Source organism: Uranotaenia lowii, chromosome 1 (genome assembly GCF_029784155.1).
Source record: "Uranotaenia lowii strain MFRU-FL chromosome 1, ASM2978415v1, whole genome shotgun sequence".
Taxonomy (NCBI): Eukaryota; Metazoa; Arthropoda; class Insecta; order Diptera; family Culicidae; genus Uranotaenia; species Uranotaenia lowii.
Window position 1 is genome coordinate 129,379,472 of NC_073691.1, and position 26,533 is coordinate 129,406,004.

General features: G+C 36.7%; 2 protein-coding genes across 2 annotated transcripts in view; one reads left to right on the plus strand and one right to left on the minus strand.

Moving 5' to 3' along the window:
• Window positions 1–26,533, minus strand: part of LOC129739999 (uncharacterized) — a 135,869-nt gene that overhangs the window by 53,382 nt on the left and 55,954 nt on the right. The window lies entirely within an intron of this gene.
• Window positions 2,262–21,826, plus strand: LOC129739995 (probable cytochrome P450 304a1). The gene is made up of 4 exons (XM_055731574.1): window positions 2,262–3,098; window positions 16,632–16,929; window positions 16,995–17,275; window positions 20,963–21,826. Exons 1-4 carry the CDS (start codon window positions 2,744–2,746, stop codon window positions 21,589–21,591), a joined length of 1,563 nt encoding a protein of 520 aa, XP_055587549.1. The 5' UTR covers window positions 2,262–2,743; the 3' UTR covers window positions 21,592–21,826.

Sequence of the window (26,533 nt, forward strand, 5' to 3'; positions counted from 1 at the left end):
ACCAACAGTGCTCTGTCAGTAGAAGAGCGATCATTCGGTAGAGAAAAAAAATTCTCCTCGCTCTCTCAGCAGTAGAGGATGAAATGATCATTAAAGATGACCAAAATGAAGCCTGCGCAATCCACTCAAGCGCCCAAGCCGTGAATCCTAATCGATTCATCTTAGCAACCCGTATGTTAAGCGTCACACGCTCCAAAATTCTGGTAAAGTCAATATTCACCAAATACATCTGGCAACCTTTCTCCATACTATTACTCAGTGAACTTTGGTAAGAAGTGTATCGAAAATTAACTATAAACATATTTGGGGCTTCTACTTACTAACGCGTGAACGCGCACAACTGTGCTCACCTGTATGTAGAATCTTGATCTGTCAAGAGTGAACCAGCGCTTTGTTTACGTTTGAAACATTCGTTTCTCCCAAAGTGTCGCGAATTAAAAAAGAAGTTAAAAATTCGTGTGTTGGACACTTGGATGCGAAAGAAGGGCATCTCGATGAATGAAGTGGCGAAACGTTTCGGCATTCATCCGGCGAGCGTAAAATCCATCATCCACAAGTTCGGGGAACACTATACGTTCGATGATTTGCCAGGAAGAGGCAGAAAACCAGGACCATCTGACCCAAATCTGGACCGTAAGGTAATCAACCTCATCAACCGGAATCGATCGATGTCCATACGGGATTTGGCGAAAAAAAAACTGGGACATCGATCGGAATCGTACAGCGGATCAAGAAGCGGAACAACCTGAAGACATACAATAAGCAGAAAGTGTCCAAACAAACGGCTGAACCAAAAATCACGAGCCAAAACCAGAGCCCGGAAGCTGTATCATCGGATTTTGCAGAAGCCAGATGCGTTCATTCTCATGGACGATGAAACTTACATATGTAAAAGAGGGGGGGGGGGGGGACCACAATTCTACACTGCAGCTATTGGGGAGGATGTGAGTGACCACAAGAAGTCGATTGAGGTGGAAAAATTTGGCCAGAAAGTGCTTGTGTGGCAGGCAATCTGCTCCTGCAGATTGAAATCGGCGAGTTTCTTTACAAAAGGAACAATAAATGCCGATATCTGTCAAAAGAACTGTTTGCAGAAAAGGTTGCTGCCACTATATAAGAAACATACGACTCCACCATTGTTCTGGCCGGATTTGGCGTCAGCCCACTACGCTTAATCCGCTCTTAGATGGTTTGAGGATATCGATGTAGATTTCGTTGAGAAAGATATAAACCCACCAAACTGCCCCCAGCTTCGCCCCATAGAAAGATTTTGGGCTACCGTCAAGAGAGTTTTCAAGAAGGATTGTAAGGCCAACAGGACCATGGCGGTTTTCAAGAAAAATTGGAATGCTGCGGCCAAGAAGTGAGATCAATCAGCTGTACAAAACCTAATGAAACGCGTCCGAGAATATTACCAATAATTACTTTTCTACTTGTATTTCTTTATAAACTGTAAGAATAAGCTTTTTAAAACACTTCTGAACTGTTTCTTTGTTTGAATCATCAATCAAATCAATACAATGAAAAAAAAATGAGTTTATAATTTATTTTCGATACACTCCTTAGCACATCAAATTTTTAACTGTAGACCTTTTCTTGGCGAAAAATTCTGAAATCAAAGGTTTAACAGCGGCAGCAGTGAGGTTATTTTGGTGTCTACCGCCTCGTTGAGATGAATATTTTTAATATATTTAATAAAATCATGTTTTTTAGATTGAACTTGATGTTTCTATCAAATACCGAAAAACAAAAACTTTGAAATAACTCCTCTAGATAGCAGAAAGTAGAAATTTTCAGAAAATGTGAATATTCAAATTATTCAGAATATGAATATGTGACAATTATGGCAGTGTAGTGGTAAGAGAAATGTGGTTGTATCGAACGATTTGGATAAACATTAAAAAAAATAATTTTACACTGAGTTAACATAAAGCCGAAACCGGTCACCCTGGCAAAACGACGGGCCCCCGAGGGTTCGCAAAATCTTAGCATTGACCTGGTCCGGAAGTCCAACCACTCTCGTCGAATCGCAACGTTAGCGTGGTTAGTGATGGATGTTACATCAGGAGCAGAATAGCGGTTTGCTTGTATGAGTTGGGGGAGAAGGATGAGTCAAGGTTGAGATCCTGGACTCGCTCGACCATCACCGTATTCGCTCGTTGTTCTCGTCGTTTGCCGTGTTTTTTTCTATTCTGTTTTTTTTTCTTTTTCAGTGCTAGGGGGCGGTAATGTTGATGGTTCCACATGTTAGCTGCCCCCATCCGGAATGGGATGGAAGATGTTATGGAGGCGCGGCGCACACATAACAAAGGCGCAAAAGCATCAAAAAATGAAATGCAAACATAACGTTTTTAGCGCGATGCAAACGGCAGAAGCAAAGTTAGAGTAGAGCACGAAGCACAAGTTGGACAATCTGGAAGCAAAAACGGGCCCATCGTCATCAGTCGTAAATTCGCCTCGGATGGTAACAGATGTGACCTCGTGGTTAGTGTGAAGCGCCAAATATAAAATCATCGCGGTTCTGTGAGTGCACAGCTGCTGGAAGAGTTTCTCTGGGTCATCTCTAATGCATGGTATATGGCTAGTGTGAGACAACGGGAACGAGCGAGCTAATTTAAATTGCTGTATCTCCGCGTCTGGCGTCTTGTCTGCCGGGCCCTCTCTCCCCAGAATTGTCACGCTTATTCGAAAAACAACTCAGAGTAAAAGAAAAACGCTGAAAAATAAATAACAAAGCTGGACAATGGTTACGATAAGTGAGCTGCTAATTGCAGTTTTGGTGGGATTTCTAATCTATCGCGTCTATCGGTACATGTTCGAGCGACCTTCGAGCCATTTCCCCCCGGGACCTCCTAGGTTGCCGCTGCTTGGCGGATACCCTTTCCTGCTGGCCTTGAACTACCGGCATCTGCACCAGGCAGCGGCCAAGCTAAGCCAGCTCTACGGAAGTAAACTGATAGGCCTGTACCTGGGACCACTCCCAGCGGTCATCGTGAATGATTACAACACCGTCCGGGATGTGCTGACCAGATCGGATTTCGATGACCGCCCGGATCTGTTCATGGCACGGCTTAGGGACGAACATTTCCAGCGAAGAGGTTTGTATTAATGTTGAACAAGCTTGAGTTTGGTTTCACTATGGCCAGCGATGGTACCGAGGCTTTTGAAATCGTACAAAATATAAAAAATAAATTTGATGGATTTATGCAGTTTCTAACCTTTTCAAAATAGGTTAATGCATAATTATATCGTTTTATATTTTTTAAAAATTTAATCAGTTCTTCCTTCATTACGATCTTCTAAGAAACAGAATCACAATAAATCAAGCGATGGGAGTTTATATCATATTTTGTCATGTCTCTGTACAAGTTGATCGTCACTTTAGATTGTAAAATGTTTATGTTTTGATGATCTGTGAGCTGTGTGAAAATATCTACTGAAACCATTCAGCGTTTATCTCATTCCGATAGTATAGTTTGATATTGAACAGAACCAAACCTTGTTTTCTTATTTTGATCTCCGCTGCACGGTGGCCCGGAAGGGCAAAAAAGTGGAACTTTTTTCCTAACGCCTTGGTTTTTTATTTGAGCTCTAAAGTCTTTAGAAATGTACCGAATATTCGGTCGGCCGAATATTTATTATTTAAATTTATACAATAACAGACTTGTCAAATTTATTCAAATGAGTTGTAGATCGGACAGGAGAATGCTGACGAATATCTAATTATACTTTGATTATCGGTTTTTCAAGATTTTCTTGATATATCTAAGCTTTCTCATAAACCCTTTGAATTCGAGATAAGTTTAATCTGGTCGGGATGCCCAGATATGGTTTAAAACTTTCTGATTTTTGCCCGGGTTTATTCACATTATTTGCTAAATTAATAAAACACTTAAATTTTTCTTTGAAAATTTTAAAATGTTGTATCCAAAAACGGTTTTTAATAAATTCCAAAATGAAAAATATTTTGTTTAATGATTTGATTTCACTGCTGCTGTGATTCAATGGTAACTTAAAATTCCAAGTTTTTTCTTTCTTTTTCCTCTTGTATGTTTAAGAATAAACCCTAGATTTCGTTCAGATTTGCACTTAAAAAAAAAAAAAATTTTTCATGTGGATCTTACTCAAATTCGAACTTCATCTAATTCGTTATCAAATAAGCAATTTCAAATTGCTTGGCACCTGACCTGTTTCGACATGTTTTGACCCAAATTTTACAGGAACCCAATCTCCTTGTTGATAAACGCCCAGAAGCGACAAGTCATCTAATGCAGGGGTGAGCAACCTTTTGAACCAACGGGCCAATTTAAATTTGAAATTTTGTCGGCGGGCCGCACTTATAATAACTTTTTTTTTTTTTTTCAATAATAAGCAGAGCTTCGTGGCATTTTTATAACCGAAAGTTTTTAGCGAAAACAAATCTGAAAAAGGAAAGATAAATCGAATTCACTTTTTTAACATCAGAAATTCAACACGACATTTTGAATACCCGATATTGAGAAGGTGTATCATTAACTGTTTGACATTTTTCAATTCTCTCGATTTTTTAAAATTACTTCTTGGCAAACATTCGTTCATAAAACATTCTTTTAAAACCGATGGTACTACAACTCGTCATCACTTCCATTTAAAAATCTCCTGGAGCCTCCCACAGTGATAACTTAAAGTGTGAAAAATATGTATTCGAAGAAATTGCTGTCTTCTTAGCGTTGGAAGTTGAATCGCTAATTGACTTTGTAGGATTTTTTTCCACAGTTAAAACTTGTCCTCAAAGCCTAGATTTTCTCCTTCAAACGGTAAAACCCCCGTTTTTTAAATTGAAATTGAACAGGGTGGTCAAAATCACAGAAAAAATTTCAATTTCACATATTTTTAAGCAATTATCTACAAAACTACATTCTTAATTCTAGAATTTTTATGCAGATTTTTTAATTTTTTCATCTTATTTAGATATTATTGGGATATAATTTCTCTAGTAATATAATGACTTTGGTAATGGGGAATGCGATTGAAAAGTGAAATAACTCAATTTATCGATGTTTGTTATAAATTTTCTATCAAATTTCTAAAAAACATCACAGATAATTCTCAAAGACCTTTTGGGTCGAATCACAGAATTTCAGATATCTATTGCTTTTATCAAAAACTTTGATTTTTGTCGGTAACTTTGATGCCGGATAATTCAAGTTGATAAAAAATTCAAAAACGTTCACCCAGTCATTATTATTAAACTTTCGTAATTTCGCCAATATTCAGAAATAAAAAATATTTCACAAGGTTTTGGTTTTAATTTTTTCCAGTATTTTAATGCTAACCGAACCATCCTTTTTGCCGAATTCGATAGAATAATTTAAAAATATTTTCTGCTGAGCATATTTTTTATCATAAAAATTTATTTTTACTTGAAACGAAAATAATGACTTGACTAACGGGCTTCGAAATTCCTTTGATTATGTGTAGCTTCCGATTTTTAGCTGCTCTTCCTCACTTTAATGGATTTTGCTTTTCAAATTTGAAGGAGTTGAATTATTAGGAAAAATGTATCCTGATTCCTGAATAATAAAAAAAACTCCAATATTACATTATGCCAATAAACAATATTGCATTTATGCCTTAAACAGAACATAATAAATGCTTTAAAAGCTAGGGAAAAGGTCAACGATCTGAATGACTATTGGGAAAATGCATATAAGCGCATATTTGACCATGTCATATTCATTTTTCCTAGTAATCCATTGAAGAAAAAAGTTTAGGCATGAACATTTGAAAAAAGCTTCGCGGGCCGCACATAAGGGTCTCGCGGGCCACTTGCGGCCCGCGGGCCGCGGGTTGCTCACCCCTGATCTAATGTCCTTCCTGGTTGAAAATTATCGACTCAAAACATGTGGGGCGTTTAAGTGAAATTGAAATAGGATTTTCGACCGAATATTCGCATAGGACCGCGCATGGCTTAAATTTTTGGACTTTTTGGTAATGATTAAACGAGATTCAACCAACAGTTTAAAGAGATACTTTGGTTATACGGAATCCGAGATAATTACCAAACAGTACTACAGTACTACAAAGTACAAGAGTTTAAAGAATTTGGGAAGCTTTTAGGAACAGGCACATAATTAAAAGGGAATTAGCTCCTAATGTTATTTTTTAATAATTATTGGGCAAATTTTTGTCATGAAATGGTTCTTGCAAGACACGCCGACAGAAATACATTGGATTTTTTTACAAAATTTTTAGAAAAATGTGCAAACAGCTCTCACATAAGAGCCGACATTCCAGAAGTGTATTTTTCATAAATGAAATACCACTCTTAAATAAATCTATAAAAAATCTAAATCATTTTAAATTTTCTTCCAGTACAAAATACAACTCAAACACTTCATTGATTCCAGAAGAAAACCATCAAATTTGTTACTTTGGTTAACAGAAAACAGGATAAAATTCCAGTTTTTTCAACAACGTTTTTTCCTTTTTGGAATGCTTTCCAAAACAGAACTTTCGTAAATTTAGCTTACAAATATCTCCAACATTTTTTTTTGAATGAATGCTTTTGTGAAAATATCACTTTTCCATTCAAAAACTTTTAAAATACTTAGGTGTGTTTTCAATCGCAAGAAAAACACCAGTTTTTGAAACTCAATTTATCGCTTAGTAGCTATAAGTATTTTTTCAAAAAATATTTAAAACAATAGAAGAAGACCTAAAAGTTGATTCTATACTTACTTTTTAAGAGATCTCTGAAGTAAAAAGCCGTAGTAAAATGAGTTTTAAATTCATCAAGAATTTACACCCTTTTGTTTACCTTTTTTCCTAATTTCAAAACGTCAAACATTTACCTGGCATCGCGGATTGAACAAGAATGAGGAATCAAAAATCAAGGAAACTGTTCAACGGTAAAATCTCTTGCTTTTGAGGACTTGAGGTTTGCATATGAATTGCAAATGATGATTTCAATTTTCAAGGTTCATTTGTATAGAATTCAAATTACAAATTTATGTATATTTTTTTCTTATTTACTCCCTGGGCTACATTCGTATAAATTGGAAAAAATACGTGTTACATTTTTTACAATCGGTTATGTGTTTTTCCATTCCCAATAAAATAATCCATTGAAGAGGCATTTTTCAAAAAAAAAAGTTTTAAAAAGAATAATGTTCGATCGAAAATCTTAGAAAAAGTTTCAAGCTAAGGTTTGAAAACAAAGATATTTTATAACAAGCACGAATATTTCGTACATAGAATCTCACTTCATCCCTCGCTTTAAAGATGTAGTAGGGTTTCTAACAGAAAAAAGGTTTAAAAAAAGTTCGACCTCAGATACGATAGGATGGCGATCGAACCGACCATATACAATTAGAAGATTTGCCCTACAATCTGACCTGTGCAAAATTTACACTCAAAAGGACTTGATTTAAGGGTGCCTCAAATCGCTCAAAGTTTCAATTTTAACCCACAAAAATCGCCAACAGCAGGACCGAAGGAAATCGAAACAATCGAAATTTTAATTTTTAAGCCAAAAGACTTAAACATTCATAAAACACATTTTGGCCAAAAATCAACTTAATGAAATCACCTAATAAGGAGAGACCAAAAGAAATCAGAAAAAATCTCGAAAACTATTGTTTGACCAAAAATCGACTTTCTGGATCTAAGTCGGTTTTCTAATAACGGCCAAGTCCCAGAAAGTCGAATTTTGACAAAACATTCATTTCCGGAATAACACCAGATCTCTACGTTTCGTTTTATTTTTTCGATTTCTTTGAATTTTTGAAATTCTTAAGTCGATTTTTGACAAATAAAAATTGTTTTAGATAACACCAGATTTCGATTTCTTTTGGTCTATTTTTTGGTGATTTTTGAGAATAAAATAAACGGAAGCTTTGAGCGCTTTGAGGCACCTTTAAATCAAGTCCGAATGAGCTGAAATTTTGCACAGCTCATATTTTTGAGCCCATCTACCAAATGTATATGGTCGGATTTCGAAATTTCACATAACCTATTTGGCTGCCACCCTAATGTAGATACACGTAAGCTATATGAACTGAAATTTTGCGCGATGCTAAATGCTGTTTTAGCTTCAATTTGATGTGCAGTTTGTAAAATTCGATCAACTTTCAATAGGCTTGTGATACTAGACTGAGTCGATTTGGGGTCATTTTTGAATTTCTCAAACCATGGGATCTGAAACGCTTCGTTTTGATCCAAAACTCATCCATGATTTTTTGCAGAATTTTTAAGTAACGTTTACATGAGTAAATTTGAACTTTTTTTAGGTTTGTATGGGAAAATTGGATATTTTGTACTGAAAAATCAACATCTTTTTTGTTTCTTCTGTGGAACCGAGCCTGCTAATAGATTTTTTGCCATTTTTCGCTGGACAACTTTGCCCAAGACCGTAACTTCGTATTTTATTAGACAAAAAAGTTATTAGGTGTTAAGTGAGGGTAAGTCTTTTGGCATTGGAAAACTATAAATTCAATTGACACCACTGCTGGGTGCCTAGCGAGGTATTGCATGACTACTTTTCATGCAACACTTCGCGAGGCTCCAGCAGTGATGTCAATTGAATTTATTGTTTATCAATGCCAAAAGACATACACTTGTAAATCAGTTAATAACTTTTTTGTCTAATAAGATACGAAGTGACGGTCTTCAATGAAGCTGTTCAGCGGAAAATTTCCTTTAAGAAATTTGTAAATTAGCAAAAAAACATAGGCAGGCTCGGTTCCACAGAAGAAACCAAAAAGATATTGATTATTCAGTACAAAATATCCAATTTTCCCATACAAACCCAATAGTTCAAATTTACTCATGTAAACGTTACTTAAAAATTCTGCAAAAAATCATGGATGAGTTTAAGACCAAAACGAAGCTTTTTAGAACCCAAGGTTTGATAAATTCAAAAATTACCCAAAATCGACTCAGTCTATTGTGATACAGCTCAGTTGGCAAGTCAGTTGCTTCTTGAGCCGATGTCCACGAGTTCAAGCCCAAGAGTAAACATCGATAAGTTTTTTAATGACTGTCCGCCAACTGCCTTGTTGATATAAGTCACGAATGACATAAAGATATTAAAACGATTATAATCGAAACAAAAAATAAATATAAACCTTCAATGGAGGCATTTATTACAAAACATGTACGTCTCGGTGGTCGAGTGGTTAGCGTGGTAAGACGGTAATCGCTGGTCCACTGATGGCATGGGTTCGATTCCCATCTCGGTACTGGGTATTAAATGTTAATCTTAAGTTGTCCATGTCATTTATTGGCCTAAATCGGCTAAGACGGTGTGTGTCTTTTTTTAAAGATTATTTTCTAGATTGTTAAATTGAGACGAAATAACAATAGATTTTCATCCATTTCTCAGTGGATTATTTAGGAATAATTCCATGTTTGGGTTACTTTTGTGGAATACCATTGATATAAAATGTCGTGATAAAATTATGTATATTGTACGAAAAAGTTTGTTTCTGTGTAATTTGGGCTAAATCATTACTCGCATAGTTAGTTGAAATTTTAACCGACAGCATTTCTCAATTTCCGTTAAAAAAAAAATTACGGCAAAAAAAGTAAATATTTTAAAAGTGTACGCGAGAGATAAAGTGATAAAAATGTGCGACATGTTAGTAATTTTTTAATTGTTTTCAATATCAATTCAAACTTAGGACTCGACGTCTGTAAGTTTTTCGTATCGGACTTGATACTTTCTACAGAGGTAGGTATTGAAACTGTGCACTGGATTCGTAGCAGCAAAATTTGAACTTTAATCATCATATTATCATCTACAATCATCATGCAGTAAAATGCGCAACTTTTCAACACGAAACAGAAAATGGCGATTACTATTGCGAGTAAATAGCTTTGAAATCACATCAAGCCATCCATGATCTGACGATAACAGTTTCATTGTAGAACTCAAAGACCAGTATACCAATGAGGTACACTTTTACTAAGGTGGTGCAAGAGAACGTACACTTTTGCACGTCCGAGAGAAAAAAGACAAACAAACAATAAACAAAGCCTGCGTCCCGACGCGTCATTGTCAGGGAGCTTCATTTATCCCAAGGTGTGTATATATTCAGGAGGTGTTACCGAATATCGAATTCCCGATTCAGCCATTTTGGCTATGCAGGCTTTGCAACTATGCGGAACTCATGAAGTTTGTTTACCAACAAACCACCGAAAAGCTGAGCAAAAAAAAAACAAACTCATTGAGAGCCCCGATCACTCCTCGCCTACTTACTGTGAAAGTCGAAGAACATAATGTATCAAAAGACCTTGATTTATCCTAGGAAAGATGCGTCGCGAAAATTGTCAGTAGTGATTTTTGTCATGGTAACTATGTTTACGAAGAAACTACCACTATTACCTTCAAAACGTTTCTCATCAACTCTCTTTCACCACATTCATTTACAGTATACCTACCCTTCTGTCTGATGTTTTTACTTTAAAATTGATAAAATAACTTTTCTATTATACAAAAGTCTTCAAAAATAAATGTTTATATAAATATTGAATACTTTAAAGGCATCTAAAAAATAAAAAAACTCCGAACCCTCGGTACCAGAGCGCCCCATATAGAATCTGATCTAACGTGCATCCATTTGCTAATTTGTGTCTCGTTAGCGTTCAACCGGGCAAACAAATCGCCACAAGTCTTCTCCTCGTTGTGTATGGCTTCTTATCAGAGCGGGTAGAGGAACTGGTTGCAACCGCAAGTCCCGCTTCTGGCGCATCAATCTTAATTGAACGTCTTGTCTGGTTCGCCTAAACGAATACTGGCTCATGCCTTCGAGCGTGTTGTGGAAATACTATAAAACAGAAGGTGTAGGGTAAAGACACTTGCAAATAAGTGTCTGTCCTAACGATGCGATGGACCAATTTGAAGCACTTTGTTTATTAAATATTCATCGCAAAAAAAAACTGACAGAAGTTTTGTTGGAAAAGGAACAGTCACCCTAGAACGGTTGGCAACGAGCCTTGCGTAATTTCAATCTGATATTGAGCAGAACTAATTTTATTTAATCTCGATTTTTGTTTACACTTTCTTCACCTAACTAGTGTTAGGGCTACTCAGCTGAGAGATAATGTTTATTGAATCAATCATAACAAAAACTGAATTGCTCACAAACACAACAAAAACTGTCAAGGCACCAAGTCAAGCAGTGAGAAATATTGATAGAAGGTTGTCCGATGCGACGCTTATAATAAACTGACAATAATAGGGTGCTAAGTACACTGATTAGGGTGATAGGGTGCTAATTAAGAAAAGTGAACGTGATGGAATCGTCCGATTTTGAAAATTAGTTAAGCAGCAAACGCTACTTTTCAGTCATCTAGGACAGCATTATCAACGGTTGATTTATGGTACCTGTTATTTACAACCTGTTTATGATGTTGTAATTCGATAATCCATTTGACCAATATTCCCTGCTCTGCCATTAGAAATTTTGACGACAGTTCATAGTGTTGCCTGCATTTTGTAATTTTATGAGTTGGTTGGATTATTTTTTTTTAAGATAATCGGCTAGAAATATGCCTACAATTGTCTCAAATTGACGATCCTCATCATTTTGGGGCTCTTCTGTTCTTAGAATTTTGAAATAACGTCCAATTCAGAAGCTAATTGAATTTTTTTTTTGGGCAGGAAGAATCCAGGAAAGTCCCATGGGGGGGGGGGGGGGGAGGGGGGGACCTCAAAACAGCTGGAAATCAATTAATTGCAGCACTTACACCCCTTTGCCTCCAAAGTCAATTAAAGTGATTCACTTTTAGCCCATTGCCACCAACCCTAACGAGATTTCCAGTAAGTAGTGTTTTTTCATCGGAACCAAAAAATTTAAAAGAAAAGTAATTTCCTTTTCTTTTGAATAGCTGGTGATGTTTAAAAATTAACCATCAACTGTGAACGCGGAAGAATGACCTTAATGGGTTAAATTCCTATAAAAAGGGAAAAAAACCATCAACTGTGATTTATCTGATAACATTTAGTGATAATTGTTATTATTAAAAAATATTATTAAATTTAAATATTTTTTTCTATTTTAACCACAAATTAGTGGATCATGAATTCCTGATTTCTGGGTATATGGAGTGTGTCACGGAATTAAGGCTTATATAAAAGCAATCAGGCAAAGGCGCACAAAACATGCAGTGATTTAAATTTAGTGGAAAACTACTTACACGAATTATTATGAAAATTATACTGATGATCCCAAATTATCCCAAATCGTTGTTTGGAGAGATTGACTAGAAATAATACAAGTAATATAGTATTACACATACAAGTGTTCCAAACTGTCAAACACTTTCGGGGGCACTTTAACAAATATACACGTAATAAACGTTTAATGGCGCGATTGGGTACTCACATATGCCTCTACTGAATCTGAAATCCTATTTTAAACCTACTCTTCAAACTTCATCAAATTGGTGGCCTTTTTTGACCTTCCAGCTATTCAAACTATCAGATTTATACAAAAAATAAACCAAACTTCCAAACACAATCGAAATTTAAAGTTAATCTTTTCAAATGTACCTTATGGTCTATGGGGTAATTTTTTACACTGTTGCGATTTTTGTTATGTGACTACTTTTGGTATTGGCTTTAAAAAAAAAATTACCATTAAGATAATATAGGTTAATTTCAGTTTTACATAGGCTGGATGCATTTTTATATAATCACAGATCCACAATTATATGAAACTAATAAATTAATTTATTTATTGAAGATTTGAATTGTTAACGTTATTTTAATTGTGAAAAGTAAATTTGAATTATTTAACATTACTTTGAAAACACATGTTCAAAGTTACGCCGTATCTTGAAAAATATAGAGTAAATATGAAAACTGCTGTGTGTGTGGGCGAAATCGTTTCCCATGAAAAATCATATCACACCTTATGGAGCATCAATCAGTCCGCCAATGATTGAATGTAAAACTCTTGAAAACTACATTTAATGTGAATTTACTTTCACGAGAGAGGCATTTGATATAGAACATCCATCATAACAATTTTTGTTTCTTAGATCAGTGCCGTAGGCAGAACTGACTCGTGGGAGGGGGTTTTGGTGACCCATTGTTTTCGCTCAAACAATGCATTAATAAAAAAAAACATTATTTTTAAATATTATTTGATTATACATGTTTCAAATTCTTTAACATGAAAAGTTTTCCGTGTTAAACAGAAACTTTTAAAAATAAATCTTAAAATCTTTCAAATGATGATTAGGACTTGTATAAAGAATGCTTCAGTAACAAAATAAGAAACTTACTTTAATCGATGGTTGAAATCATAAGTTTAGCATCAAAATCTGGTGAACTTAGCTGAAGTTTGCAGAAGTTCTCCCGCACTTATCCGGGCTACTTTATTTTAAACCTAGCAAAATTCGAGCATTCTATTTTCAAATTTTCAAACCAAAATCTGGGCAATATTTGGGAAAATTTGACAAAAAACCAGGAAAAAGTCAACAAAAATCAAGACATTTAATTTTTTTTTCATCAAAAAATATAACCAGATTTGAATCGTATTTTAGGCTCCCAAAAAATAGTTTATGTTTATTTTATAAAATCTAGTTTATCTTGATACCTTTATAAAGCATGATACGGTCAAAATTTGGTCAATATAAACTTGACGTATTTCTTTCAATTTTGCATTTAAAAAACCTGAACACCCCTCATTTTGAAGGTGTGTGTGTGTAGAATGTTGCTCCTATTTTGATTTTGGAATTCACTCTTCAGTTGTCAAAATGCCGTCCAAGGAAGAAGAGCAGCGTATCAAAATTTTGCTCGCGCATCGCGAAAATCCGAGCTATTCGCACGCAAAGCTAGCAAAATCGCTAGAGTTGCCATATCAACCGTTACAAATGTAATTAAAGTGTTTGGGGAACGTTTGTCGACAGCCAGGAAGTCTGGATCGGGGGGAAATCGAAAACCGGAAGCCACTGAGACGACAAAGAGAGTTACCGGTAGTTTCAAGCAAAACCCTAACCTCTCTCTCCGAGATGCCGCAAATTAGCTGGGTGTATCGTCTACAACCGTGCATCGAGTCAAAAAACGAGCCGGACTATAAACTTACAAGAAGGTAGTGACTCCAAATCGCGATGATAAAATACGACGGCCAATGCGCGATCCTGGAGGCTGTAACGACGATGCTGACGAAGTTTGACTGCGTGGTAATGGACGACGAAACCTTCGTCAAAGCCGACTACAAGCAGCTTCCGGGACAGGAGTTTTATACGGCAAAAGGAAGGGAAAAGGTAGCAGATATTTTCAAGCACATGAAACTGTCAAAGTTCTCGAAGAAATATCTGGTTTGCCAACCATCTGTACCTGTGGCTTGAAAAGCAGCATTTTCATAGCTTCCGGGACTGTCAACCAAGAAATTTACGTGAAAGAGTGTTTGAATAAACGTGTGCTGCCTTTCCTGAAGAAACACGGTTGTTCCGTACTGTTTTGGCCGGATTTGGCATCTTGCCATTACGGTAAAAAGGCCATGGAGTGGTACGCCGCCAACAACGTGCAGGTGGTTCCCAAGGGCAAGAACCCTCCCAACACGCCAGAGCTCCGCCCAATTGAGAAATACTGGGCTATTGTCAAGCGGAACCTAAAGAAGACCAAAAAAACTGCTAAGGACGAGCAGCAGTTCAAGGCAAACTGGCTTTCTGCGGCGAAGAAGGTGGACAAGGTGGCTGTACAAAATCTGATGGCAGGAGTTAAGCGTAAGGCCCGGCAATTCGGATTTGGAAAAGCGGAAGCCTTACTGAATATTTTTCTTGAATTTTATACTAATTTAACTTGAAAACGAAATTTAATTTGATTTTTTAAATAAACGATTTCACCGATTTACACGCGTTTTCCCTTGACCAAATTTTGACCATATCATCCTTTATGCCATAACATATGCAATTTCCTGCAATTTCTATAGGAAAAGATACATGTTTCTTTATCATCTTTTCATTAAAAAATCAATGCCTGAGGATGGTTTTTAAGAAAAAAGTTTTTCATAAGACCAAACTTGCAAAATCAGCTCAAATTCCACTTAATTTTAGTATTTTTCAGCTGGATTTTGTGAACGAACTTACAATCAAAACTATTAGCCTGCGATCTCTTGCAATTTGAAGTCCTTACCGAAATAGTCATTGGATAATTTTATTTTGATTGTGGAACTCATTTACGAGCTGAATCTGAATCTGTATCTGAAAGAAGCAACCTAGTTTGCTACGAGTTTGGCACTAACTGCTGTCATTGTGTTCGTTTATCCATTCAGAAATCTACCAATTTTGCCCAAGCGAGCGATTGCAACCACAGAACAAATCGAAATAATGTTGATTTTCCAGAACAAAATATTTAATTTTCGCATACGATCCTAAAAGTTTAAATTGACTCGTGTAAACGTTACTTAAAAATTCTGCAAAAAATCATGGATGAGTTTTAACTAAAACGAATCTTTTAGGACCCTTGGGTTTGAGAAATTTAAAAATGACCTCAAATTCAGTCTAGTTGGACACTCTATTCGTTGTCAACAAATCTCGATTTTTCTGAATGTTACAAAGTATCATCCCCATATTGTAACAATAATTCAATAGTTTGGATTTAGTTAGTACTCAGAACTCGCAGTTAAAAATTAAAAAAAAACCGTTTGCATCGCAATAAAATTTATGCACCATCCAAAACAGCATAGACCGATTGCCGGAACCGTTTAGGATGATTGCCGATTAAAGTGGTATTGTAGCGCCTATATTGTTGAATTATCTTCCACTTTGTTTGCATCTCTAATGTGATATGGAACTTAAGATATTCGGAGGCGCTACACACGCATGCTGCTGCTGCTCTTCACTGAATTACAAACCCGGCGCGGAGGCGTTTAACGTATTTTATTTGCTTACCGTATCGTTTGAAGTAAGTACTTTGCAAATTAAATTAGATGCATAAGAGCTGCTGTATAGCTTAAGACATAGTAGGTATATATTTTTTTTCGCGAACCAGTTTCAGCTTTAATGGACGATTCCGTTTTATCACAACTGTCGACACTAAATGTGATGTTATAAGCCGTAGTTGATCTTCAACAGCCACTTCAGTTGAGAGCAATTTTGGTTTTGATTTGATAAAGATTATGTCTTGCTGAAATCAGCTGTTTGTAAAAAGATTGAATCAAATGATGAGCATTTATCAAATTTCGTTTTTATTCACTAGGTTACTTTATTGTAACTAAGTACATATACAAACAACTCAACAAAACAGTTTGAATTGTTGCTTGAATTTTAGCTCACTTGATAGTTATCTATATAAATTTGAAGAGTATACCTAGTTGTGTATGGTTAAAAATGCTGAAAAAACTTCTAGATCAAAATAAAAGCAAACAAACAATCAAAATCACGTGAGCCCGCCAAAATAAAAAAAGCTGGAAAATGCTATCTGACCATCTTAGCAATTAGACTTCGAAAACAACTTTATGATCCCGACCTTTTTAACGACTTTAAAAATAGCTACACGCTCTCTTTAATTGCTGGAAATCCGAAGAGCAAAAAAAACAAATTTAAGATTAACGATTATGCGAATGGGTTTTTAGGATTAATGTTGTTTACAGTGATTATTTTGTTTATATCTGTCGAACGTTTTTTTTCTTCAACAGGTATCTTTTTCACCGATGGCGAAAGCTGGCGTGAGCAGCGCAAGTTTTTTGTGAAAACATTGCACCAGTACGGATTTGGTCGACGGAGTCCCGAGGTGGAGCAAGATTTACAAAATGGATTGGAAGACCTTCTAGATTTACTACGGAATGGTCCAAAGCATGGCCACGAGCAGGAATTGGTCGATAACGAAGGATACGCCCTGTGTCCAACGGTGTTCTTTGCGCTGTTTTCGAACGCCATGCTGCGGATGTTGATTGGAGCGCGACTTGCTCGTGAAGATCAAGGAGTTCTGTTTGAGTAAGCAACAAGTTAAATATGTTGTGTTAAGAAATATTTCAATAAGTTGTCTTTCATTTAAACAGCGTTGCCAAACATGCCATCGCCTTTCATCGTCACGGTGACGACTACGGGATGATGTTGAGTTACATTCCCTGGATCCGACATCTGTTTCCCTTGGCTTCCAAATACGAGCTTCTGCGTGAAGTCAACAGGAAAGCGAACGCTGTAGTGCTGAGTTTGGCACAAAAATGCGAACAAAGCTATGACGAGAACGATATTCGTTGCTTCGTGGATGCCTACATCAAGGAGATCAGAAAGAATGGCAGTGCAGCTTCAACGAATAAGGAGGAGTTCGGATTTCAGTGTAAGTATGGCATTTTACTGAACAAGAATAACCATTTCATCAGACGTTGGAAGTCACTTTTCCTACTGATCATCGATTGAACATAGAACACGTTTCTACTAAAAAGTGCATGATTAAGATGGCTATTTTATCTAAAAACCAGAAAAAAAACCGGGCTATGGATTTCAAAATTGACGATCAAAACTCCGGACAAATTTGGTTAAAACCCAGGAATTACTCAATACAAATCATGAACAATTATTTTTAAAACTTGCTCAAAAAATTTCGTTTTGGACGCATAAATAAACAAATTTAAAACACATTTTTTTTTGTTTCAGCGAATTAAGTGAATAAATCCGGGCAAAATCTGGGCTTTATTCAAGTCTGTGCAACCGAACTTTTGTCAATTTTAAACCGGATAAAACCGGGCAATTTGACAGCCTTATGCATGATGAACTGTATTACTTGACCAACCGAAGGTTTAAAGTCTCTATAATAAAGACTAAAAAAATACCTAGCTCGGCCACTTGCCCTCTATTTTGCTCAGGACCCTTTTTGCTCCGAGCAGGATCTAGGATACGCTTTTCAAGAACTTCAAAAGATGAGAGTTCCCAAGACCTTCTGTACGAAACTCGTATGAAAACCGAGTTCGGACTTTCAAACAGAAAGCAATCTGTTCAATTAATAGGATTTCAGTTTTCCCTGGAACGCCTTGTGGATAGTTAGGAATAGAGGATTTGTGAACAACATACTGCTGATGAACAAAAGGGTAGAAAACCTTGAGACGATGTCTGTGAAAAGGTTAGGCATCCGGATGAAGGTGGCGAAGCATCAAATAGCACGCCGTAAAAATGAAGAACTATTTACTGGTGACCATCAAAAAAGTTGTTCATCACATAGAGATTTCTGTTGGAGGGTATGCACAGGGTATTGGTTGATGCCGGACTAAATTTTGTTACACACGTTAAATATTGCTATGAAAGTTTATCGAAGGTTATGAGCTCTATACCCTCCTATATAACACAGATTAATCTAACTAGCATTAGGAAGTTTCATTATGGTTTAATTATGGCATTTTTTTGTGCAGTTCGTCTTATGACGGTTTAATTATGGTCATGCAAAATACTCATATTCTTGAATCGACCATATGTTTACAGATAGTTTTGAAAACGCTAATAAAGCTTATATTAAACATACTGTTTTATTTCTTTTGATAGAGTTATGAATGCTCTGTTTAAACTATAAAAAACACAAACTTAGAAGTTTGCTCCAAGCTTTTTTTTGCATGTTCTATAATAGCACTGAGTCTGAGTGCTTGATTATTAAACCGCCATAAAATGTAGTGAGAGTTCCCGATCAAAATGTCAAAACAGGACACGCTCAGGTTAGATAGCACATATTTGAATTGGAATCCCTTTTTTTACACATTTTTGATAAGTTCTGTGTGTTGGGTTTGAGTTAAAATGAAAAAAATAAAAATATCATTAAAAAATTTAAAATAATAGGAAGTGGTATGAATATCTCTGCAATATGAGTATTGAGTGAAAGGGTCAAAATAGTAGGAAATTTTTTTTTGTTTGACGCCATCATTAATTTAAGATGGCGGCTTCCGATTTTATTTCCAAAGCTGTAATTTACAGAAAATATCATGAAACTTCCACAATATGGTTATTAGGTGAAAGTGATAAACGAGTAGATGTCGAATTTCGTTACCCGTCGCCATCCTAAATTCCAAGATGGCGGCTATAGCTCAACTTGAAAATACTTTAAATGACTGAAAATCGCATAAAACCCTTACAATATGGGTATTAGTTGAGAGAGATCAACCCGTAGAAGTTGAATTTCGTTTTTTGACGTCATCTTGAAATCCAAGATGGCGGCTTCCGCTGAATGAAACCCCAACAATATTGGTATTGGGTGAAATGGCTAAACGAGCAGAAGTCGAATTTCACAATCTGCCGCCATTTTGAATTTCAAGATGGCGGCTTCCGCTGAACTTTGAAATGCTGTTTATCACTGAAAATCAAATGAAACCCTCACAATATGAGTATTGGGTGAAAGGATGAAACGAATAGAAGTCCAATTTTGCTATCATACGCCATAAAAAAAATCCAAGATGGCGACTTCAGCTGAACATTAAAATAATTTTAATTACTGAAAATCAAATGAAATTCCCACTATATCAGTATTGGGTGGAAGGAATAACTCGAAGAAGTCGAATTTGGCTACCGGAAGTCATCATTAATCCAAGATTTCGGCATTCGCTTTTCTTTTCAAAGCTATAAATTACTGAAAATCTAATGAAACTTCCTCAATAAGGGGTATGAAGTGAACAGGCGAGCCGAGTAGAATTAGAATTTCGCTATCTGACGCCATCTTGAAATCTAATTGAAAAGCAATTTAATGTTCAGTGGAAGCCGCCATCTTGGATTTCAAGATGACGACTGATAGCGAAATTTGTCGTCTACGCGTTGATCCCTTTCAACTAATACCCATATAGTATGAGTTTCAAGCGAATTTCATTGATTAAAATCATTGCAATGTCCAGTGGAAGTTGCCATCTTGGATTTCAAGATGACGCCTGATAGCGAAATTTGTCTTCTACTTGTTGATCCTTTTCAACCTTTAAAGTTCAGTGGAAGCCGCCATCTTGGATTTCAAAATGGCGTCGGAAATAAAAAAATTCGCCCTTTAGCCCTTTCACCCAACACCTATATAGTGGTGGTTTAATGCGACTTTTTGTCATTAAAGCATTTAATGTTGAGCGGATGCCGTCATGGATGCCGAGCGGATGCCAAAATGGCGTCAGATAGCGAAATTCGACTTCCACTCCTTTAGCCCTTCCACCCAATACCAATATTGTTGGGGTTTCATGCGATTTTAAATCATGTACAACATTTTAAAGTTCAGCGAAGCCCCCATCTTGGATTTTAAGATGGTGTCAGACAACGAAATTTGATTTCTACTCATGGTTTATTCCAAATTTTAGCTTTTTATATGGCTCTCATAAAACCATCAAAGCTATTAAGCATTGAATTTTCAAATGCCATGTTGGTTGCAAAATCGAAGGGCACAAAATGACGCCATGTGCTTGGATTCACAATGCGAGTATATGAAAATATTTTTCAGGCGTATTTTCCATCAATTCCATCATGATGGACCATCAGATTTGACGAGCCGCATTTATTTTAAGATACTATTTCATACACATTTTACCTATACATACACATTGTTTTTCTTGAATGGCAGTAGAAAAGATGCTCATAATATGGTTAAACCATTGGTTTTTTGGCTATTAATTTTACCAGATCTCTCAGTAATGTAATTATCATTCATCAATCATTATGGTTGCTGGAAAAAATAAAGAAAAACTCCGAGAACTCACAAAATCGGAAAAAAAACAAAAATTGCTAACATGTTAATAATAGCCTTTCAAAAGCTTTGGTGACCAACATTGATGACCAACAATGATTAGCCGTTTCTGGGATAGGGGCAAAAAGCCTGATTTTGGCTTTGAGTCCAGGTGATGTTATAGAATGCGCTTTGACTTTTTATGAAGATTAATGGTATAGTCCTAACGAAATTTTGCTGACCAAAACAAAGCTAAAACTGTTACTTGGGCTGGGTCATCAGACTGAGTCGATCAGGGGATATTTCAGCCTTTTTATGTAATCTAACTTCCGCTTATGATATATTATATAATTCCAGACGATCAGTTGGTAATCGGCGTAGCTGATTTTTTGGTGCCCCCACTTTCTGCAATTCCCGTCAAAACTTGCCTAATATTGGAGCGTCTGATCCAGTTTCCCGAAGTGCAGCAGAGAATGTACAATGAAATCAACGAAGTCGTCGGATTGAATCGTCTTCCAACACTGGATGATCGCACCGAACTACCCTACTGCGAAGCCGTTATTCGCGAAGGCCTACGTATTGATACGCTGGTACCGTCAGGAATTCCACATGTTGCTACCAAAGACACTGATTTGAATGGTTATAAAATACCGAAAGGAACTGTGATTGTCAACTCTCTAGATTACATCCACCACCAGGAAGATATTTTTAAAAATGCTCACAGTTTCAATCCGGAACGTTTTCTTTCCCCAGACGGTAAACTCAGTTTGGATCAAGACAAATCGATGCCGTTTGGGGCAGGCAAACGAACCTGTGCAGGCGATCAATTCGCCCGAAACGCTCTCTTCCTAGCGATCACAGCGATTGTGCAAAACTTTACCTTCCAGCTACCGGGCGGTCGAACGTGTCCTGATCTCGAAGCTCGAGAAACCGGCGTTATACGGAACTCTCCTGATTTCAAACTAAAATTCGTTTGCCGTCGTTAGTAGCAGTGTTAAGCTTAATTAAAAATTAATAACAACCGTATGTATGTAGAATAGTCATCAACGCAGTGCACAATAACAACCAATCGCACCATCTCTAGAGAAAAGAAGTGTAATAAAAATAAACGTATTTTATGATCCCAACCATCAACAATGAGAGACCAAAAAATAAAGATTATTTAACGCTATCGGGCGGGTCATTGAAGACGCAAATAAAGTGTTTTATTTATGTTCCAAACACGTGTTAAAAATTAAAAGGAACAGGTCCTTGTTTTTTTGTAGAAACCAAAAAACAAATTGAAGTTTTGAAGATACAGCCACTCGAGAAACAGGCGACTATTGAATTTTCGCAAATGATTGATAAGGTCGAACATTTCCTGATAAACGAATATAATTTTTTTCCAGCGTCTAGCCAGCAGACAGTAAAACTGATAATTTGGGCCTTTTTCAACATTCAACCAAAAGCTGATAAACATTTTCTCTTGTCATTTGACATATTTCAAATCCCTAAAAATATTCCATTGAACGATTTAGTGCAACCAATTTGATATAAAATATACTCGTTAGCCCGACGATTTTCAATATATTTGTTTCGGTTCAGTATTATTTAAGTATAGATTGACGGCCGTTGGCCGAATACCACTGTTCGGTACATCTCTTCTTTTTATTCATTCAGATGCTATCGCTTCTGTCGTGAAACGTTTATCTTTTTTTTTCTCGTTATATGTAGGGGGAAGTTGTCTAGTACCGGACACTTAAGGTTTTTAAGCAATAACTTCAAAAATAGATTTTTGTAAATATTGGTTTCTCTACCGATTTGAAGAGTATCAATATTATGATCATTGAACAATATTAGAGAAAAATTAATTTACAACATATTCATGTGGTAAGAGAAATCAATTCATGTTAGTTTTCACTCATTTCCAAAAGTGTTCTCTATGGCCGGACACTACAAATTACTTCACCAAAGTTGTCACCAATGACAACAGCGTAGCAAAATGACTGAAATCACTTGCACAGGTCTTGTGAGTATGTGTTTTCCAATACTGAACGTTCTATGAAGCCAGCCATAAAAGGTTTTTGACAAACCAGATGAAACATTTGTTTCGAAAAAAACTAGAAAAAAATTGTCTATGACCGGACAGCAAAATCTCAAGTTTTTCAGAGGACCAAAATAGTGTCTGTGAAAATAGTTTCGTTTTTGAATCCTTATCTTTTGCTAACCATTTGAGGGTGCTTTAGAGATGAAAAAATGACAGTTTCAAGTTGAAATCATCCATAATTTTGAATATTTTCTTGTCCGGTCATAGACAACAATTTGATGTCCGGTCATAGACAAATCGCATTTTTTTTAATTTTCCTAATATTTCGTTTGAACTTCCGTTTTGTAATCTTATAACTACTGTAGTCGAAAGATAACCAATGAACGATGTCGATCATGTGCAGTTCAAATTTTGCAAGCCGAAAAAACTGACCACAACACAAATGCAAATTTTAGGCGATACTCTTCGTGCTTCTAGGCAAATGCTTTAGATGCCTATCGTTGGTTTACCTTTTTAGATGGGATTACCATATTTCATACACCATATCAAGCTACTATTTACTATATTTTCATGGTGTTGAAACATTATTAGGATATTGTGTTTTCGAAAAATCTATGTTGTCCGGCCATAGGCGATGTCCGGCCATATACGACTTCCCCCTATAAAGCTTAGTGCATTTAGAAATGGGACTGTTACGAATGCGTGTATCTCAAAAACTATTCGTTTGATCGAAATACTTTTTATGAAAGAAATGAAGGTAATCTTATACCGTATTCGTTTTCACCACCCGAAAGTGTTGCACCCTCCACGCTGAAAACGAGCATGAATCGAGTTTTGCACTCACCTTTGTTGGTGTGCGTGAAATCAGCAGTGTCAACAGAAAACATCAAGCTGTCAAAAATCCATTACAGCTGGTATTTGTTTTCGTTTGACTTCGAAAATTGAAATGAAATTTACTTTAGTTGATCATTGTCTTTTAAATAATATGAAAATTTTAGCATGAATTTATATATTATGTTGAATTGTGAAGATTTCAGATTTATTTTGCTTGGTAGATTCGACTCTGGCTCTGATGATAATGCAATACCGGCCGATTCTGGGCGGTCTATGCTTGCTGCTGCTGCTAGACTGCAGTTACCCCAGCTTGAAGGTTCCGGTAGTTTGAACGTTTATTCCTCGCAAATCTCATCTTCGTTCGAGTACCTATTTCCGTTTTCAGATTACAAAAAAAATTCTTGGAAGTCAAAATGGCGAACTCGGATCTCGGAAGTCGGGGGAGAAAGTTTTGCTAACAGACCGAAACGAACGAAATTCTAGCTCCCAATGCTGGTGTAGTCTCGAACTACCGTTTTTGAAGGGTGGGAATCCGGGACTTGGCGCAACCGAGCATCGTCGCTCTAAGGCACAGCTCGAAGCTGGCTTGTAGCAGAGTAGCTTCGATGCAGCTGAACGCTTCTTGCTGTGGAGACCAACTTATAGGACCCTCCCGAACAAGAAAACTTTTCGGTTTGGCCGATTCCACCAAATCTTTGGTGTGGCCTTTTTGCACTCGGATTTACTGCTCTTTTTCGGCATCGCCTGGAACCGATTGCAGCAAGCCTTCTGGCCACATTTCTTCTTGGGAGCGTTGTTTGCTTTGGAACGTGCCATCCAGGTGAAATTTTCCGCCTCTGTTGGAAACGGCACTGGTATTGAATCCGGAACAAGTTTCCGTTCTTCGGGATAATAAAGAGAAAAAAACAGCTCGATCGAACACAATTTTGCGGTATAGAAATAAACCAACCAGCTGATATTTGTTTACATCGGGAAGCACGTGCTGTCAAAATTCATGATAGTATTGGTGAGAGTGCAAGCAACACCGAATATTTTCAGAGTGTTCCACCGTCCACTTTATGGTGCACTACCAGTGGACTACTCTTCGTGAAAACGAGCATGAAAACAGCAAAAAGTGCACTACCGGTAGTGCCCCGGTGCACCACCACTTTAAAACGAATTCTCTATTAGATAATTCATAAAATTTTTTTTATAAAAATTAATTATCGGTTTTTGTGTGAAAAATATCTACTATATTATTTGCATCTCCCATCGGCCGACGCACACTTTTTTCAGTCATGATATTGATCAGTTTTCCAACTTATACTTTGTCTAATCTGTATTTTAGGTGGCTGCATTCTCCCTTTTCAATTTTTGCTAGTTTTCGGTCCAATACTTTTCTTTTTGAAGAAACTAAGGGATATTTAGTGGATACAACTGTTTCGAAATTAACTAAACTTGATTATTTTTGAGCCATTTAAAAGCTTTTTGAATGGACTGAATCGAAGCAATCGAAAGATTCATTTTAATTCAACCACGGAATTGAAAGGAATCTTTCGATTGCTTTGATTTAGTTGAATCGTTCAACCAAGTAGGCTCACAACACAACAGAGCTTTTTGAATGGAATCTCTGATGAAAAAATCTGCCAATAACGAAGTAAAACCATCGTGAGATTGAACTTAAAGAATAATCTATTAGTAGGGTAACGGACTTATTTTGGACCAGGGGACCTATTTTGGGCCACCTTGTCTAGCTCTCTTATAAAGCAACTAATAATAAAAAAATAATAGTGCATTAAGTGCGCGGCGTCAACAATATTTGCTTAAAAATTTCATTATTATTTGTTTTATAAAAGAGCTAAACAAGGTGGTCCAAAATTGGTCCTCTGGTCCAAAATAAGTCCGTTACCCTATAGATCGTAGGTTGCGAAGGGTATATACAAGATTACTCTTTTTTGGCTTTTAAAAACAGTGAAAACCAAAGCTACTGTTTTAAAAAATCTGTTGTTCTTTTCCACACGAGAAGAATTTCGGCAAATCATTATACTCCAAGGTTTTTTTACACGATTTTTTTACACGGCTTTTTAACACGGTTTTCGGAAATTAACACGGTTTTTTTACACGGTCTTTACAAGTCTTTTTCAAAGGAAAACACTTAGAATCTTGTTGAAGTTGGGAAAATCTTAACTCTAAGACTAAGAACGTGAAACATGAGACCTGCGACCTGAGACCTAAGACTTGAGACCTGAGACTTGAGACCTGAGACCTGAAACCTGAGATATGAGACCTGAGACATGAGCCCTCAGACTTGAGACCTGAAATATGAGGCCTGAGATCTGAGACACGTGACATGAGACATGAGACATGGGACATGAGACCTGAGACATGAGACACGAGACATGAGACCTGAGACAAGAGACATTAGACCTGAGACATGAGACCTGAGACATGAGACATGAGACACGAGACATGAGACATTAGACCTGAGACCTGAGACATGAGACCTGAGACATGAGACATGAGGCATGAGACATGAGACATGAGAACTGAGACACGAGACATTAGACCTGAGACATGAGACATGAGACATGAGACCTGTGACCTGAGACATGAGACATTAGACCTGAGACATGAGACATGAGGCATTAGATCCGAGACCTGAGACACGAGACCTGAGACATGAGACATGAGACATGAGACATGAGACATGAGACATGAGACATGAGGCATGAGACATGAGACCTGAGACACGAGACATTAGACCTGAGACATGAGACATGAGACATAAGACTTGAGACATGATATATGAGACATGAGACCTTAGACATGAGACCTAAGGCATGAGGTCTCAGGTCTCAGGTCTTAGGTCACAGGTCTCAAGTCTCAGGTCTCATGTCTCATGCCTCAGGTCTTATGTCTCATGTCTCACGTCTCAGGTCTAATGTCTAAGGTCTCGTGTCTCGTGTATCAGGTCTCATGTCTCATGTCTCATGTCTCAGGTCTCATGTCTCATTTTTACTTCACTCCAATGCTTCTTTTGAACTTTGTGGACATTTTTAACAGTGTTCGCACTTTGTTTATTGTTTATT